Raw genomic sequence first — 15,676 nt, forward strand, 5'->3', positions numbered from 1 at the left:
GGAAAAAAAAATTAAAAGTTAGACTTGAAAATAAAAGTATCCCCATGGTCGAAATTATGAGATAGAAAGTTGAAATTATGAGATCGCATGTTGTCTGTGTACTGACTTAAAACTATCACAACAGGTGGACAGGAGAGGCAACAGCCTGTAAAGCGGGTTTCCAACAAGTGATTGAGTTGAAAAAGATCGACAAATAATCCCAAAATGTCCACGAAGAGAAAAATTGGATGTAGCTGCCATGCACGGGACGACGGCAGGGAGGGACATTAGTGATGCAGAGAGGTGACAAAAATAGCTTTGAACAAAGTTAATGTAATAACTTGTGTTTGATGATATTTGTCTTTGTTATTTTCTTTAAAAGTTTGATCTTTGATAGAGTAATGTGGGTTTCTTAACCCTAAATTAAAATTATTTATGTTATAATAACAGAAATGTGCTTAAATATCATTTTTCATCTATATAACTGCATGTACAATATTTTTACACTTGAATAAATAATAATCAAAAGCAGAGACAGTTATTTAACAATATGTTAGGAGTAGTTACAGTTATACAGTCTTACAGTTACAACCGGCCCTTTGAGGGAAACCATGATGCTGATGTGGCCCGGAGTGAAAATGAGTTTGACACCCCTGCTGTACACTAATAGTTTTAAGCCAACCAGTCAAATTCATGAGGTTTCCATCAGCTAATTATTTCACTTTGAGACAAATATCTTTGCAAGAATTACAAGATGAAAGATCAAACTGATGTCCTGAGGATTGGCTACTGTATAGCAGAGACAGCTCCTGATGCATGGCTATTATCTAGCATTGGCTTTTCAATGTTCTCACTTTCTCCTTCCTTTGTCCACTTGTCAATGCATCTCTCTGAAACTCTTCACAGCTTGTGTGTAATGTCTCAAAAACCACAGAGGGCAAAAGCTGCATGGCAAAACTATTCTGCATTTCTCAATGAACACAAAAATGGTGATTAGCTGCAACTAAACTAAATTCTTCCAAATATGCTCAACTTCTAAACATGATTGTAAAATGACCAACTCAAAATGTATGTTGTATTTGGTCAAAGATCTGTTTGCTCAGTTCGTATTTATCTTTGTGCTAAAACAACTGGCGGGTATAGTGAAGTTAGCCGACAGTGGGAGTCTGGAGGGCGGAGGAACCTTCACGCCCCGATGTCGTTCTTTTGGAGATCTCCTCGTTCTCAAACTGATTTGTGTGTAGAGATGGACAAGGGGCACCTTGGGTGGGTGTGTGTGCTGAGCGCAGGAGGGCTGTTGAGTCAGCGTGCCCACCTGCAGGAACATCTGTCTATTCAGAGCGATGCTTACGCAGATATACTTACTTTCTAATGACAGACACAGACACACACACACACACACACACACACACAGTAACAAAGTGCACATAGATTTCTCTCATTTATTTTTTTTAACAAATCACAACCAGGGTCTTAGTGCCTCTTGTTTCCTCTATGCTTTAAATAAAACTAAACAAGAAGAATCTGACTTTGAAGTAGGACAGTGATAAAAGACAATTGGAGCCAATCACAAATCAAGTCTCTCCACAGTTCCCAGAAAGGCTCAAATAAACATTTGTACACCTACAAATTGGTATGACTGTACAAAAACAGATACCAGAAAAAAGATACCAAATATGGTTCCAGTTCACTGTTATACACAAAAGATAAGTCAAGATTTTAATCTAGTTTTGTAAAGCCAATAATGTGAGCAAATGCCATGAACTATGGAAAGAAATAGGAAATAAAACTGTTGTACTGTTAAAACTACACAGTCTACATAACAAAACGTGCCTTGAATGCAACAACTAGAAGAGGCACTCAGAGAGCGTAGACCCCCAGCAAAGACCGTTTTCATTTCCATATTTTCCATCCAGTTAACAATAATGAGTGTATCTGCCCCGCAACTCGGACAAACAAACCAACAAACCAACAAACCAAACCTCATTACCTCCTTGATGGAGCTAATGAAAACTATGGACACACAAAACACAATAACGCATTAAAAGAAAATGCAGAACAAAGATACTTGCCTCAACTAGCAAGGTGAGGCACATTACCTTACACATGTCAAACTGACAACTTTACCACAGCTGACCGAAGGCAAACCAATTCATAATGTCTATGTAGGGGAGAAAGGGGCAAATGTGTATTTGTGAATGCATATATGCACTTATCAAGAGGCTCCCAGTGGGCTGGTTGTATTTATGAGGCCTTGTTTCTCTGATTGTTCTCGCACGGTTCCGATGAATATTCAATGGGCTTGGAAAGAAGGGCTTCCTCGAGCCCAAGAGAAAAGGAGGGCAAAGAGAAAATGTGCCTTGTAACTCACATTCACACACACACAGACGCACGGGTGCACACACACAATCATGCGCACACACACACACACACAGCCCTGCAGCAGTGGGAGGAGAGAGCAACAGTGACAAACAGCTTTGGTGCTACAAAGGTGGCAGGAAATCTATCATACGGGACAATAAAATTGCAATTGAGTTTCTTTAGCTTTTTTTTATAGCAGATGCATGTATCTTGGTGGCTTGCTCTCGCTGCAGCGATCCAAGTCACAGGCGGGGTCCCTGCACGGCGCGGAGCGTGCATTTGTAGTGTGTGTTTGTGCATCTTACATCTTACATCTTACAGGAGCAAGGGTTTATTCACACACACTGTATGTGTTAGAAGAGTGCTGGGCATTGTAACTAGAGCACGAAAGAAACGGCATTAATCTCGTGTGATTATGGGGGGAAAAAAGGCAATTACAGCGAGTCGTATACAAACAACAATATGATCATTTCTGCACAACACCAAACTAGAAACTTTGCTACGTTGCAAAGTGAAACCCCAAAACTCTGCAGCTATATGAAGAGAAGAAACAAGGACAACAACTTAGGGTGAAGCGAAATCCTTTGTATAAAAAAAAAAAGATATACGTTTAGCTAATATCTCCGAATGATATTAAATTAACTCTAACATTATTTATATATATATTTTTCTGTTACTGTTCACAATGCAATGGAATTTAAGATGCATATTAAACAGAGGGATTACAACATTGTTTTAGTGTTAATGTTAAAAGACAGAACAATATAGTTAAGTATGCAAACCTCTGCTGTTGTACGTACACGTACACTGTGCCCTCATCTTTGTGACCCTCTTACATCAAACACAGGCCTCGACTGCCAATGTGAAACATTTCCTTAGCCTTTCATTTGAACACGCTGTATTTTAATTGCCGGTTAGTTCTACAGTGTGAAGAGGTGTGAAGAGACATCGGTGGTTCAGAGCATCCAGCATGCAACACGCACCATCGTACTAACTGCCGCCGTCATTGATCATATCCCAGGCAGTCTGTCTGTGCCCCCTACTGGACGCCAACGCTCACTGCAGCCCACGCTGCAGCGGAGCGTCTCATATCACAAGTACTTTAACGCAGCCTTCAATCTGCCAGGCTTTTAAAAAAAAAAAAAAAAAAAAAAAAAAAAAAAAAAACTCAGACCACAATCTGACACCAACCTATTACTTCATTGCTTTGGAAGAGAGTAGCGTAATATGATCAACAGTGAATTTCTTAAGCAGTATTTTGAATTGAGCTTTTGGAAATAAGAAGTGCCAGAAGTTTATTTTTATCTGTGCAACGTGAAAGAGAGAGAGACTATACATAAATAACGAGTGGAAGGGCTGGTGGACTCATTTCCATTGGTTTACACTGAAACTAGCTTTTAAATTATAATCACTGTATGGTTCCATTGCTTAATCTGATGGGCACGGAGAGGCCAGGTCCAATTACTATTCCAGAATGCTAGCCTACGCTGCGAGTTAGAGAGGTCAGACGATAATGCTCTCTAATTTCTGATTTGATGAATTGCACTATGTCAGATTCAAACTAAACATATGGGTGACAGAGCCGATGGCTCTGACTGAACACTGCTGTCCGTTTGGCTGCAATCAAACTGAGGAGGAGGGATACGGTTACAGTAATGTGGTGAATGTTTAGGCTGACAATACTCAAGCAAGATGTGAGTGTGTGTGCAAGTGTGTGTGTCTGCAAGTGTGTGTGTTTACTAGAGAGATAAAGAGTGTGTGAGTTAAAACGGAGGAAAAGAAACGGAACACAAAAAAAAGAACTGTAAAAATGAAACAGATGAGGAGATAGAAGAAGATCCACAGAGGAGGATAAACAAAGCTGTCTCTGACCTGTGTGTGTGTGTGTGTGTGTGTGTGTATATATATATATATATATATATATAATGAGTGCTCTGACCTTGGAGTGGGTGATGGACAGGGTGTCCACCCAGACGCGCCAGCCGCCCCACTCATATTTGATGGCGTGGTAAAGCAGGATGCGGAAGATAGCGTACACCATCTCTGTGATTTTCTGCTCCTCGCTGTTTTGCGGGTTGATGAAGCACAGAGAGAGCATCCACTCCTGCCACACCGAGCACTGCAGCAGGCTCCTGAAACAAAAAAAGTACAGGGAATATGTAGTGCTGAATCCCACTGGCGCGCAAACAGTGCGTGGACCGGTGTGTAGATGTAGTTCTCCGTCTTGTGAAGTGTATGAATTCTTACCTGCGGTTCTCTCGGCTGTTATTGAACAGTTTGATCATGTCTGACAGAAAGACCTTGCGCACCTCCATGCTCTCGGGGGACGGGGGAGAGGTCTTCAGCAGAGCAGCTATTATCTTCAGAATTTCTAGAAATATTAACAGGAACATAATCCGTTAAAGGATTGAGTTTAACAAAAAATGAAGAGTAAATGTTGTAAGGAAAACAGACATACGTTCTGAACAGAATAAGAAGTATTTTCATGCGTTGCTCATTTTGTAAAAAACAAAAAAAACATTATACTGGAGTAAGGATTACGATATTAAAAGTTTGGATTTGGAAACATCCAGCCTTCTACTTGGAAATGAAACTGCACAAATCAACAACTAAATCAAACATTGGTCTCAACATGTGCAAATCATTGTGTCACAAACTATCTTAGCTCCCTGAACACACCTGAAAATCTCTGCCTGTGGTAAGAAAAACAGAACAGCGCACAATGAAAAGAAAAAGAGTCCAGTCCATTGATCTTTATCACACTGTAATGGTTTTGGTATTGTTTCAAAGGAGAGAGCCAGAGTTGCGGGCCCTTCTGGAAGGCTTGGCTTCGGTTAAACCAAAGAGACTGACTGTTTAGATGAATTATCTAGACAATGTCAGTGTCCATTTACTTTGAGTGGAGAGACGCCGGGGCTCGGATTTCACTTGTGTCTTCAGACCTTGGCGCTAACCGATGCCCCCTTGCCCCGGCAGACTGCTGTGTTGTTTCTACGCCTTAGTCACTCAAATTATGAGTCGCTGAACCTTTACCGCCAGAAAATTACCCCAGCATGTACCGGGAATGAGGATGGAGGGATGGCGTATTCCCTTCTTTTTTCCATTTGCTCTTGGTTCCCTTCCCTCGAGTTAATTTGAGGGAAACGGTACTTCCTCGGTTTGTTTGATTGGCTCTGACGTTACTAAAGACTGCAATCAGGGGGCCATTTTGGGAGTTTGTCGCAGATTAAATCAAGAGAATGCACGGCAAAGGAGAAACAGACCACCGCTCTGTTCTGTGCTCATGTGTACAAACCCATACAAGGTTTCTATGATATATACCGCCTGTCTAGGATGGTTGGGTCGGAGAGTTTTTAACACAACAAAGGCTTAAGATAATCAATGTGTGACTACAGCAGGACCTTGTCAGATTAAGGCTGGTTGGAAGTAAACCTTGGTTGTGATTATAACGAGTGCTTGGATTTCAAACTGATTAAAGTTGTTTTGCAAGTGTGTGCACAAAGGTGCCCGTATGTGTGGAAGCACCAGTATAGAAGAGAAGGGGGATACGTTTGCTTTTCTAAGCTGAAACGAATACTTAACATTTCAACATATGAAAGATTTTGTGAGTCGACGTGAAATTGGAGGTAAGTAACGGCCTGAAAATATCAGATGGGAGCACTGATCAAAGCCCGGAGTCGCTGTCTCAGCTCATTATCTTGCAGCATATGAAAAAATGTGCATGCACCGTCTACTAGTAATGATGCACTGATAGAAAAAAAAATATCGGAAATAAATATGCAGATTGGTTATGTGCAGGTATATAGTAATACATACAAATGCAGAGTATGTGTGCATTTGTAAACACAAATTGTAAATTCAAATAATATTACTAAATCTATGTTTACTTATATGATAAATAACATTTTAATCACAAAATAATACTATAAAATAGTAACGTGATTTATCAGTTTTACGGTAAGATTTTATTTTTATTTTTTTAAATGAACTAATAAAATATTGCAACATTAAATATTTACTCCACAAAGTACATATAAATACTGTATTAACGTTATATGATTTAAGCAAATGTAACAAACTCTAGATTTCCTGTAAATGTATTAAATGCAGACAAACATAATATTTTCTCACACTGAATTAAATTCCATCATAATTTCTTTACATATATCACTCTTTATATGCAAATCAATCCCCACAAAACATGATACCGACTTCCCATAAAACCAGCAGATGTGTGAGTATTTGTCACACAAAGTGTTCGCACCATCCTCATGCTCGGGATTATGCGTGACATCTGAGGTTCAGTTGTATGAAAGTACCCTCTGGCTGCAAAATTTATGTCGTTCATTTGTTTGACTGTATATAGCGATTGCACAGCTCCGTGGGGAATATCCTCTAGTGCAGTATGGAGCAATAGGTATGTAGAGGGTACGCTGCAGCAGATGATTTAGGAGAGTAGTGCGGCGCAGAGGAGGCACTTACGTGGGTTGAGAATCTTCACAGTGGAGTCGGGGTCCGGATGCTGTTTATGGATCACTTGAGTGCAGATCTGCTCTGTAAGAATCTACCGGGGGACACAGAGGGGATTCAAGTCATAAATATCCACATCGGTCTTAACAATAACAGAGACACAAACCACACTATGGATACAGAAAGCTATGTGTACGTTTCACTATCACATAGTACACGGATGAATAATAGTCAAATTAGGTTTCTGCAGGTGGTCAGCCACACAATTTATATTTCAGCTAACTCATTAAATTGTCAGATTGAATAATGAAAAAAAAAAAATTAATGGAAGTTAGAAAAAGACAAGATTAGTTAAAAGGGCAAACAAAGTAAATATTTGCATGCAGTTGAACACGGAGGTTATTATTGTACGTCTATGAAGATCATTTCAGTTGTGAATGCCGAGGCCTGGAGTGTGTACGTTTGCTGAGGACTCACCTCGAAGAGCACGTTGTAGGTCGTCATGGTGAACTGGCCGGAGTGGAGCATCAGGCGCTCGGTGAGCAGTGAGAAAAGGCCGTGACCCAGCATGACCTCGGGTTTCCTCCTGATCGGGATATTAGGAGGTCAAAGGTCAGTCAGTAAATATCAGTATCAGAAAAGCAATGCATTTTTTTTATCTCAAACATTATATTAAATTATATTAAAAATGCCTTAAGATGCCATAGATTTTCAGAAACGACAGGAACAAGGAGTTTCTGATTAGTCAGATTATTGCAGCGGTTGACATCTGTAGGTGTATAAATCAGCTGAGCTCCAGCTGACATTTGACATGGAGGAAATGAAAAAGAGAATCTCTGCCGACTAAGTAAGAGCAGTTCTTCACAGAAAACTCTTTTCATCAACCCTTTCATCTGTGATCAAGGATCAGCTCAGCTAAAGAACTGTTTGCAGATAGTCTCACCATCAATCTTGCATCTGGATCATAAAGCTTAAAAACGATACCAAGACAGAGCGAGAGTTCTTTCTGGTACCTCTACTTCAGCTTCAGGGTTGTTAGTGAAAATAATAATGCAATATGACCAGACACTCATCATGCATTACCACCCAAAATAACGCTGGGCAATTGGAGAGATGTGATCTGGAGCACAGATTATTAGGTTATAGAAAGAGCTTTTATTAAAGGAGCTGCACTGGATATCATGAGACAAAAAGACAATGCAGAAGAGACACAAACATCTAAAGAATGCTCGAAATGACAGGAAAGAAGGGCTGGTTAAATGCATGATGATTCACTTTTTCATTTTAGTAGATTTAGACAGTGAGGCCTGCAGCTTGATAGAGAATTAACAGTACCTGAAACTGTTTTGATTGTGTTATTTAAATTTAGCTGTTTATTGAGATTGTTCTGCAAACTTCAATATTTTACAGCTGTTCTGTCCTTATAAGGAATCATAAGTGTTTTAAAATGTATAACAACTACATAAAACCAGAATAACTTGCATAAGAAACAGAAAAGGATTTTGTAGAATGAAAGCTATAAAATCAATAATCTACATCAGAGCAATTTCCCTTTTAGTTATTAATCCCTTTATTACTATTGAAACGGTGGGTTTTTGTATATAATTTGAAATTTCTAATTCAGACTGAACAGAAATTTTCCAAACTACAACTCTCTTAAAATATAGTTTTTGGTCATTTTGCCTTTATTATAGAGAAGACGGATATATACTGGAAAGGGGAGAGATAGTGGACGACTTGCAGCAAGAGGCCGGATTCAAACAGGCCGCTGAAGCTCCCTGGGTGCCCCCAAACTACCATTCTGTACAGTTAGCTTGTGACTGTACTTACTTTGGTGGCAAGTATTTCAGAAAGTAGCCCATCACTTTGAGGGTCTGCACTCTTATTCCTTCACTTTTTGAGGCCAGAAGCTTGTAAATCACACTGTGGAGGAAGCAAATTAAATCAAACAGTAAATTATCAAATTATATATATATCATTTGAAGTAAAAAAAAAAAAAACACTTAACACACTTGTGGAATTCCTTGACAAAATTTCTCTAAATAAAATGAACCTGTTTTTTTTAAAACAGATCCACAATCTAAAGAGTTGCATAAAACACTAGGAAACTTAACAAATTTAAACATTACACTTTGAGCAAAAACATAGAAAACTCTTGAGTACATCAGCAAATAACACAAACGGTGATCATTACCGAATCCCGTTGCGCTGGTCGAAGGCCTGCACCATGGACCCAGGATGTTCAGACATCAGAGCCACCAACAATTGCAGTACATCCATGAGATTGTCATCCTGAGGGAGAGAGAAGAAAGGACTCGAGGCTATTTATGATGTAAACATGAAGCAGTGTGAAAAATACTGCATCTAGTGCAGCTGAAGTCAGTGGGCTTTCATGAGGACATCTTAAATTATAAGGGTTAGTTATTCCTGTGATGTTTAGTGGCGTCAGTAGCAGCAATAATGTCAGAAGGAAAGGTAGAAAAAAAAGTCCAGCAGAAATACTGGATTACATCACAAGCATCTCAACTAAAGAATCACAATATGCGCTCTATAAAATGAAGGGCTGCAACATGTCGGTGGCTTTTCCAGGCAATGTTGTAATCACCCTGAATTCTTACAAGGTTCACCGCATTACTGACTGATTCATTTGTTATGCATCACTCCACTGTAAACAAAACCACGTCTGTCAGGACGTCTAACTGGCAGACATGGAAAACTAACAAGGAACAGTGATGCTGCCTTTAGCAACAGGAATTGTCTGCGTTTGCTCTGCATTTCATACGCTGAGAGGACTCAGTACAGTGGAGTTATGTTGCCATCTGCTGGTGAGGTCTCTGCTGGTCAGTGCTGCATGAACAGCAGTGCACACGCCTACCTCATGCATGGTAAGGAGGTAGTTGAGGATACTCTGAAGCTCATCTTCCTTCACTCCGTGGTCCTAGAAATATAATTGCACAGATCAGATCATAATTGTTTCTCTAGGGTTCTCTGTGTTTCACGCCCCTACACCAGATAGTACATGTAGACATCAGCACATGGGGCCCACTGAAAAAACTTGGGACAAACGGGATATTAAATCCATCACAGTATTTGTAAATATGACCAGATATCCTAATAAAATGACTGTATTTTTAGGATGGACTGTGCTTTGCAAAGACATTTCACACACAAGACAAAAAAACAAAAAAAACAATCCCAACTAATGACAACTTGATGACCAAAGACGGAAATGCATTCATTGCTCATTTCACTCTAAAATGACGAGATGACATAAAAACTAAATAAGGAATACAACAATGGCACTATACACAAAACCTCCAAGCAATATCTATTCTCACATCATACCATTATAATAACCCATCAAAAAAAAAAAAAAAAATCTTGAATCACCAAGCTGACATCTAAGGAGCATTGTGGGTTGACTAAGAGTTAACTACACTTGTTTAAAGCAGCAGCTAGTTTGCTCTTCAGCATATTAAGTGCTACAACTCCACCGCAATCAGAGAGCAACAACATAAATAGACACATAAATCTGCCACTGGTACCATTAGTACACATGATATCGGCATTCAAATGTGCCAGATTCCTCAAGTGACTCAAGTCTATTTTGGTTGTTGATACTGGGTTTTGGGGTTTTGGCAACATGGACGTACCTTCATTATGAGCTGCTTGACAAACAACAACAGAAAGGCTCGCAAAGAGTGGATCTCCTTCTGGTTCGGCCTTGGACCATCTGAAAACCCAAACGGCAAACAATGGCTGTTGAAAGTAGCTGGTTAATGAGTAACTGAGCACGATTCACGAGGACGAGGCAAGAAATCATCATGATCAATCTATTGTTTCTTTTAAAAGCCAAGTTGATTTTTCAATTGAAGGGCAGTGATAAAAGTGTGAGTGTTCACAGTGTGTTTATAGGTGTGCGTCCTTAATTGTGTGTACATGTGAAATCTACCTTTACATGTATGATCTGTACATATATTTGAAAGGAAGCCAGAAGAGAGAACAAAGTACATCAGTAGTGGATAATTACTGCACAACATTAGAGTATATTTTAGCATTTAGTATGCATCCTCACCGAGGCCTTTGGGCACGACTCCACTGCGGTCCTGGGGGTTGATGACCCAGTAGTAGTATTTCATGGTGTGCATGACCTGAAGTACAGTGCCCACCCTGCGGATGGTGTTGTAGATGGTCACTGTGCTGATGAACTCTGTTGCTAGGTAAGTGTAGAGACTCAGTTGCACCTGCAAAAGATAAAAGCACGTATGAACACACACGCTTGATAGTTTGAGTGGAATCATTTGGTCTTTAGTGTGTCCTAGCCTCTAAGCCCCTCAGGGTTGTAGACAAGCCATTCTCACTTAAATAGCAATCACTGACTCACAGGTTGAGGGAAAACCTTGAAATCTGAGCTGAACTCTGAAACACTGAAAATAAAATGTAGGACAAGACCATACAGAGCAAGAGAGGGCGATGACGACAGTGCAGGTCTGTGCGAGTGCGCACGTCTGGATGTTGAAACCGATATGCGTGTGTCCTATCTACATGTGTATATCTCCATCTTTACAAACATTACCAAATGCATAAGAATGTGCTGCTGTGTGTGTGTGTATATATATGTATTCATATTACCTTGGCAGGGGCATGGATCCAGATGGCAGGGTTGAACAGAATGTGGTCACACAGCTGCTTGAGCAGCAAGATGCCATTCTGCAAGTTGCTAAGGTATCTGGAAAAGGCCAGCGCAATGTCCAGGACAGGCCGCGTCACATGCACCTTGGAAGACTGGAGAACAGACAGGGTGGGGACATAAAGTGCCACAATAGGAGGGTGGGGGGGACAAAAAAAGGAGGGTGATTTGTCAGTGAGGAGTCAAAAGGCGTAGAGAGCAGAGAAGGGGTGAATGAGGTGCAACACAAAAAGAAGAGGGAAAGGACACATGCAGAGAAAGCTGAGGAGGAGCTCCTCTTCTGCCTAACAAGCACACAAGCCAGCTGTGACCTCCAAATACAGCTGAGGGAAAACAAAGTCTGTCTGGTATTAAGCGTTGGTGTGGGTGTGTGCCTGTGTTTGTGGCGTTAAGGGAATCCAGATCAGCTGTATTACTGCACCGGGTTCATTACGTGCATCTGCTGGTACGGGAGGATGGCTCTCTCGTGCATTTCTGAGCCAGCTGAGCCTATTTGTGTTTGTCTCACCTTCTCCAGAGTGTAGCCAATGACGAGGAAGCCTTTGCAGGCCAGGACCTGCTCTTGCATAGCCACTGAGTTCTTCAAGAGCTCCATCACAAAGGATAGCAAAGTGCAGCTAAGAGGGCCCACAGACAGACGGAGACAGAGAGAGAGAGATATTGAGTTAGACAGTGACAATAATCTATGGAAGCTGCTGACGAAGCCCTGACTGTGAAGGGCATATCGTGCATGAAACGTGATTGAATGAGGGTGTCGTGTCCCCAATGCGTTAGGACAGATTCTAGTTGCATCACCTTGAGGGCAGCGCATACAACAACGTTGCAAATTCATAAGCGAGATGGCCTCACGACTTTCGAGCTCGGCATTACATCAAAACCTAATTTGCAACGGCTTTTAAAATCTTACTGTTGGTCTCTATTTGATCATTGTTGACAGACGGCAGTGTTACCTGAAAAGCCATCGGTAATAAATAGAAAATAATACTGAGTTTGTTACATGCATATCACATGGCTTGATGCATAATATGAAATCCTGAGATAGCGAAGGATACAATTTAATAAACATGTTTCATACAGTCAGTGTGTGTGTGTGTGTGTTTACCAGACAGAGGTGTCCAGCTCTTGGCTGGAAGGCTGGCAATAATCCAGCTGTGCAAACAGAGGGAAGAGGACCTGCACGCCTCCGATAGAGTGTATGCCACTCTGGACTGAGTGAGTCACCACGGCCTTCACATCCTACAGGAACAAACACACAAGTGGGCAACACAGATATTTGCTCTGATGATCACAGTTTCGTGCACTAAATTAGTTCCATCTTGTTGACATATTTGAAAGTAGTTGCACAGTGAAAATCAAATCAAACGGTGATTCTTTTTTTCATGCCGCTACAGTCTGCTTTTTACCCTAACGGGCACAAATTGCAATGGACCTTTTGAATCTTTGACCACTAATCAGTCCTCAAACCATTGCCAAAAGACATGCTCAATGCTTGAAAGGGTAAATCACAATGTTTTGTTTTCATTTGTAGGAAGATTTTCTTTTGCTTTAAATGTTTAGCAGTCTGGTGCGTCAGTGTTGTTTTATGTTGCGACATCAACAGAGGCTTGGCAAAACATTTTCCTCTCTATAGGATTGGAATTTTTGAGCATGGCATAGCAAAGCTGAAAATATAGGTCACATATTCATTCATATTTCACACTATGCACAGTGTGTGTGTGGACAATTGTACAGCTATCTTTGTGAAGCAAGGATATTTTGGCCAGTCCTCACTTTGGAGTCCTTCAAAAGCCTGTTTGAGCGTTCAGACTTGGTATTAATGTTCAGGTCAGAATAAGGTTTAGGCTACGGTCAGGGTCAGGCATTTAGTTGTGTGTGTGTGTGTGTGTGTGTTAGCATGCACGTTTGTGTGGTGGAGAAAGCATATGTTGTGCGTCTCCCTCACAAATAATGTTCTTTGATGAGAGGGCATGAGAGAAAACTCAATTAGTGCTAAAGAAAAGACATAGTTGTGTGTGCGTGCGTGCATGTGTGTATTTGTAAGCAGCATATGGAAAATTTCCACAAAGTTCACCACCTACATCTAACAGGAGAAATGCACAACTACTTGTAAACTAAATAAGCTAAACCCTCAGTCTCTAATTCCACAGTTAAAAAAAAACAGGATGGCACTTTTCAGCAGCTGCAGCAGTCTGGCTAGCTCAACACTTTTGCAGCTCTGCCCTAATGAGACTATTAAAATGAAAAGATGCCAACTGGGCCTCTTTCATTATCGCAAAGGAGGAAGAAAAAAATAAATTAAAATAAATGTAATTTAAAAAAAAAAAAAAATTAAATAAAAAAAAAAAAGAGAGTAAAGAGTGGTACATATGGAACAATGGGAGGAAAGGAGCACGCGTACAGGTGACGAATGAATTTGCACCGGCATTGCTTTAATGTCAGCATGGTGACTTCAGGTTCAATTTTCAAAAAACGTCAATCCTAGTAATATCAACTCCAACTCCAAGGTGAATTACTATCAATTGCTATACAAGCAAGTGTTACAACAAAGGCATGATTACCTGCAGCATGAGTGCGTGGGGTGAGTGGACGAAAATGGAGGCGTTGTCCTTGGGGGAGGACTCAAGGCAGAGCTGGGCATCTGTGGCTCGAGGGTTATAAGCGAAGGAAATACAAGAAGATAGCTTGCCGTCGTACAGCAAGGTCTTATGATGCTCCGCAAACAGTAAGTCACTCTCTGCTTTGTACTTGAATGTGCCCTGGAGAGAAGGAAGTAGAAGAAGGAAAGCGGGAGACATTTAGTGGAGGAGAACATAATGCAGTCATGAAAGTTCAAAAATTAAATAAAAACATTTCAATTACAGTTTAAAATACCGTGCTTACATTTAAGGCTGCGTGACTTTTGATATGTTGTTGCCCTTAAACTACAGCAAATATGGCAGAGCATGCGTCATCTCACTTTACTGCTGATGGAGTCCTGCATCAAACTTATATAATCTATTGCCAGGTGTTACATGACAGCTCATCAATACGTCTCATTAGACAATGGAAAGCTTATCCAACCATTAAGGTATCCTTTTAAAATGCTCCTCCATATATATAAAACAAATACAGATTTCAGCTTTATAAAAGTAATTTTGATCTATATAATGAATCATTTGACTGTGTAAATTGATGCATGTCTCTATCGCACAGACATCTCGGGCTTTATGGCTTCCAACCTGGTAACCGGGTCCCAGCTGATAGATGGCCAGGATCTGAGCAGCGCTGAGAGCCTCTCCAAACAGGTACACTGCTCCCATCTGTCCGCAGAACACACGGTTGGCATCTGCCGTCTCAGAAGATCCCAGGAAACACTTGTCAAACGTCTGCAGCAGGACGGATGTTGGAGGTAGGAAGAAAGGAACAAAAAAAACACAGAAATAGACAATTAAAGATGAAGCGAGGCAGGGTGGAAGGAAGGAAGGTAGTGAGGAATTAAGACAGGAGGTAAGGATAAAAAAAGACCAAAAGTAGCCAGAAAGAACAGAGGCATAAGACATATTCATGTTGACACTCGCTATAATTGGCAACACACAGCCTCAAACTATAAGCATACTGTGGCTAACATGATAATGTTCCATCTTCCTCTGGTTATGGTCAGTGATGCATAAGCAGAAGTGTTGAGAATGAGGAGGCCACATCTCAATCAAGATGCTAATTTGCTTTCGGACACACCGACACATCCAGAGGATTAAACTGCACTGCGGAGGCGTTTTCATTCCTAACTAAATGTGATTTCAGAGTCTCGCAACACAGCATGACAGAAAGCAATCCTGGAGACTGTGACAGAGTTCATATGGTGACGTGTGAGAGGAGCAGGGTGTGTATATGTAGTGCTGTACTATTCATGCTAAAAGATGAAAAGAATGGTTTCACCCCACAAGCCCTCTGAAAGAAAAAGACTCAGATTAGATGTATCCGAGAGAGAGGTTTGCTTTTCAGTTTTTGGTACACGCTCCTGCAGCAATATCTGGTTCTGAAATTGATATTTGATAGAAACATCTGTACCTTGCACCCACATGACAAACACTGATCTAGCAGCAGGTGGAATTGTAAAAATAAAAGCCAGCCAGAGGTTTCATGCAGTCATTTTTGAGGTTTGCAAGCTTCACACAGAACACACTCATCCATAGAAAT

The 15,676-nt window shown here is 40.7% G+C and overlaps 1 protein-coding gene across 3 annotated transcripts in view; it reads right to left on the reverse strand.

Moving 5' to 3' along the window:
- lrba (LPS-responsive vesicle trafficking, beach and anchor containing) overlaps positions 1 to 15,676 on the reverse strand; it is a 176,545-nt gene that overhangs the window by 131,265 nt on the left and 29,604 nt on the right. For all 3 annotated transcript variants that reach the window (XM_076091417.1, XM_076091415.1, XM_076091416.1), the window contains exons 8-21: positions 14,719 to 14,865; positions 14,059 to 14,256; positions 12,603 to 12,736; positions 12,009 to 12,117; positions 11,443 to 11,595; positions 10,886 to 11,054; positions 10,464 to 10,543; positions 9,686 to 9,748; positions 9,005 to 9,102; positions 8,641 to 8,733; positions 7,288 to 7,396; positions 6,823 to 6,904; positions 4,588 to 4,711; positions 4,280 to 4,472 (exon numbers count right to left, since the gene is read on the reverse strand). In XM_076091417.1, the coding sequence (XP_075947532.1) occupies positions 4,280 to 4,472; positions 4,588 to 4,711; positions 6,823 to 6,904; positions 7,288 to 7,396; positions 8,641 to 8,733; positions 9,005 to 9,102; positions 9,686 to 9,748; positions 10,464 to 10,543; positions 10,886 to 11,054; positions 11,443 to 11,595; positions 12,009 to 12,117; positions 12,603 to 12,736; positions 14,059 to 14,256; positions 14,719 to 14,865 (1,752 nt within the window). The remainder of the gene's footprint in view (positions 1 to 4,279; positions 4,473 to 4,587; positions 4,712 to 6,822; positions 6,905 to 7,287; positions 7,397 to 8,640; positions 8,734 to 9,004; positions 9,103 to 9,685; positions 9,749 to 10,463; positions 10,544 to 10,885; positions 11,055 to 11,442; positions 11,596 to 12,008; positions 12,118 to 12,602; positions 12,737 to 14,058; positions 14,257 to 14,718; positions 14,866 to 15,676) is intronic.

The sequence above is a fragment of the Anarhichas minor genome, unplaced genomic scaffold, assembly GCF_050575085.1.
Source record: "Anarhichas minor isolate MPS153535 unplaced genomic scaffold, ASM5057508v1 ptg000014l, whole genome shotgun sequence".
Taxonomy (NCBI): domain Eukaryota; kingdom Metazoa; phylum Chordata; class Actinopteri; order Perciformes; family Anarhichadidae; genus Anarhichas; species Anarhichas minor.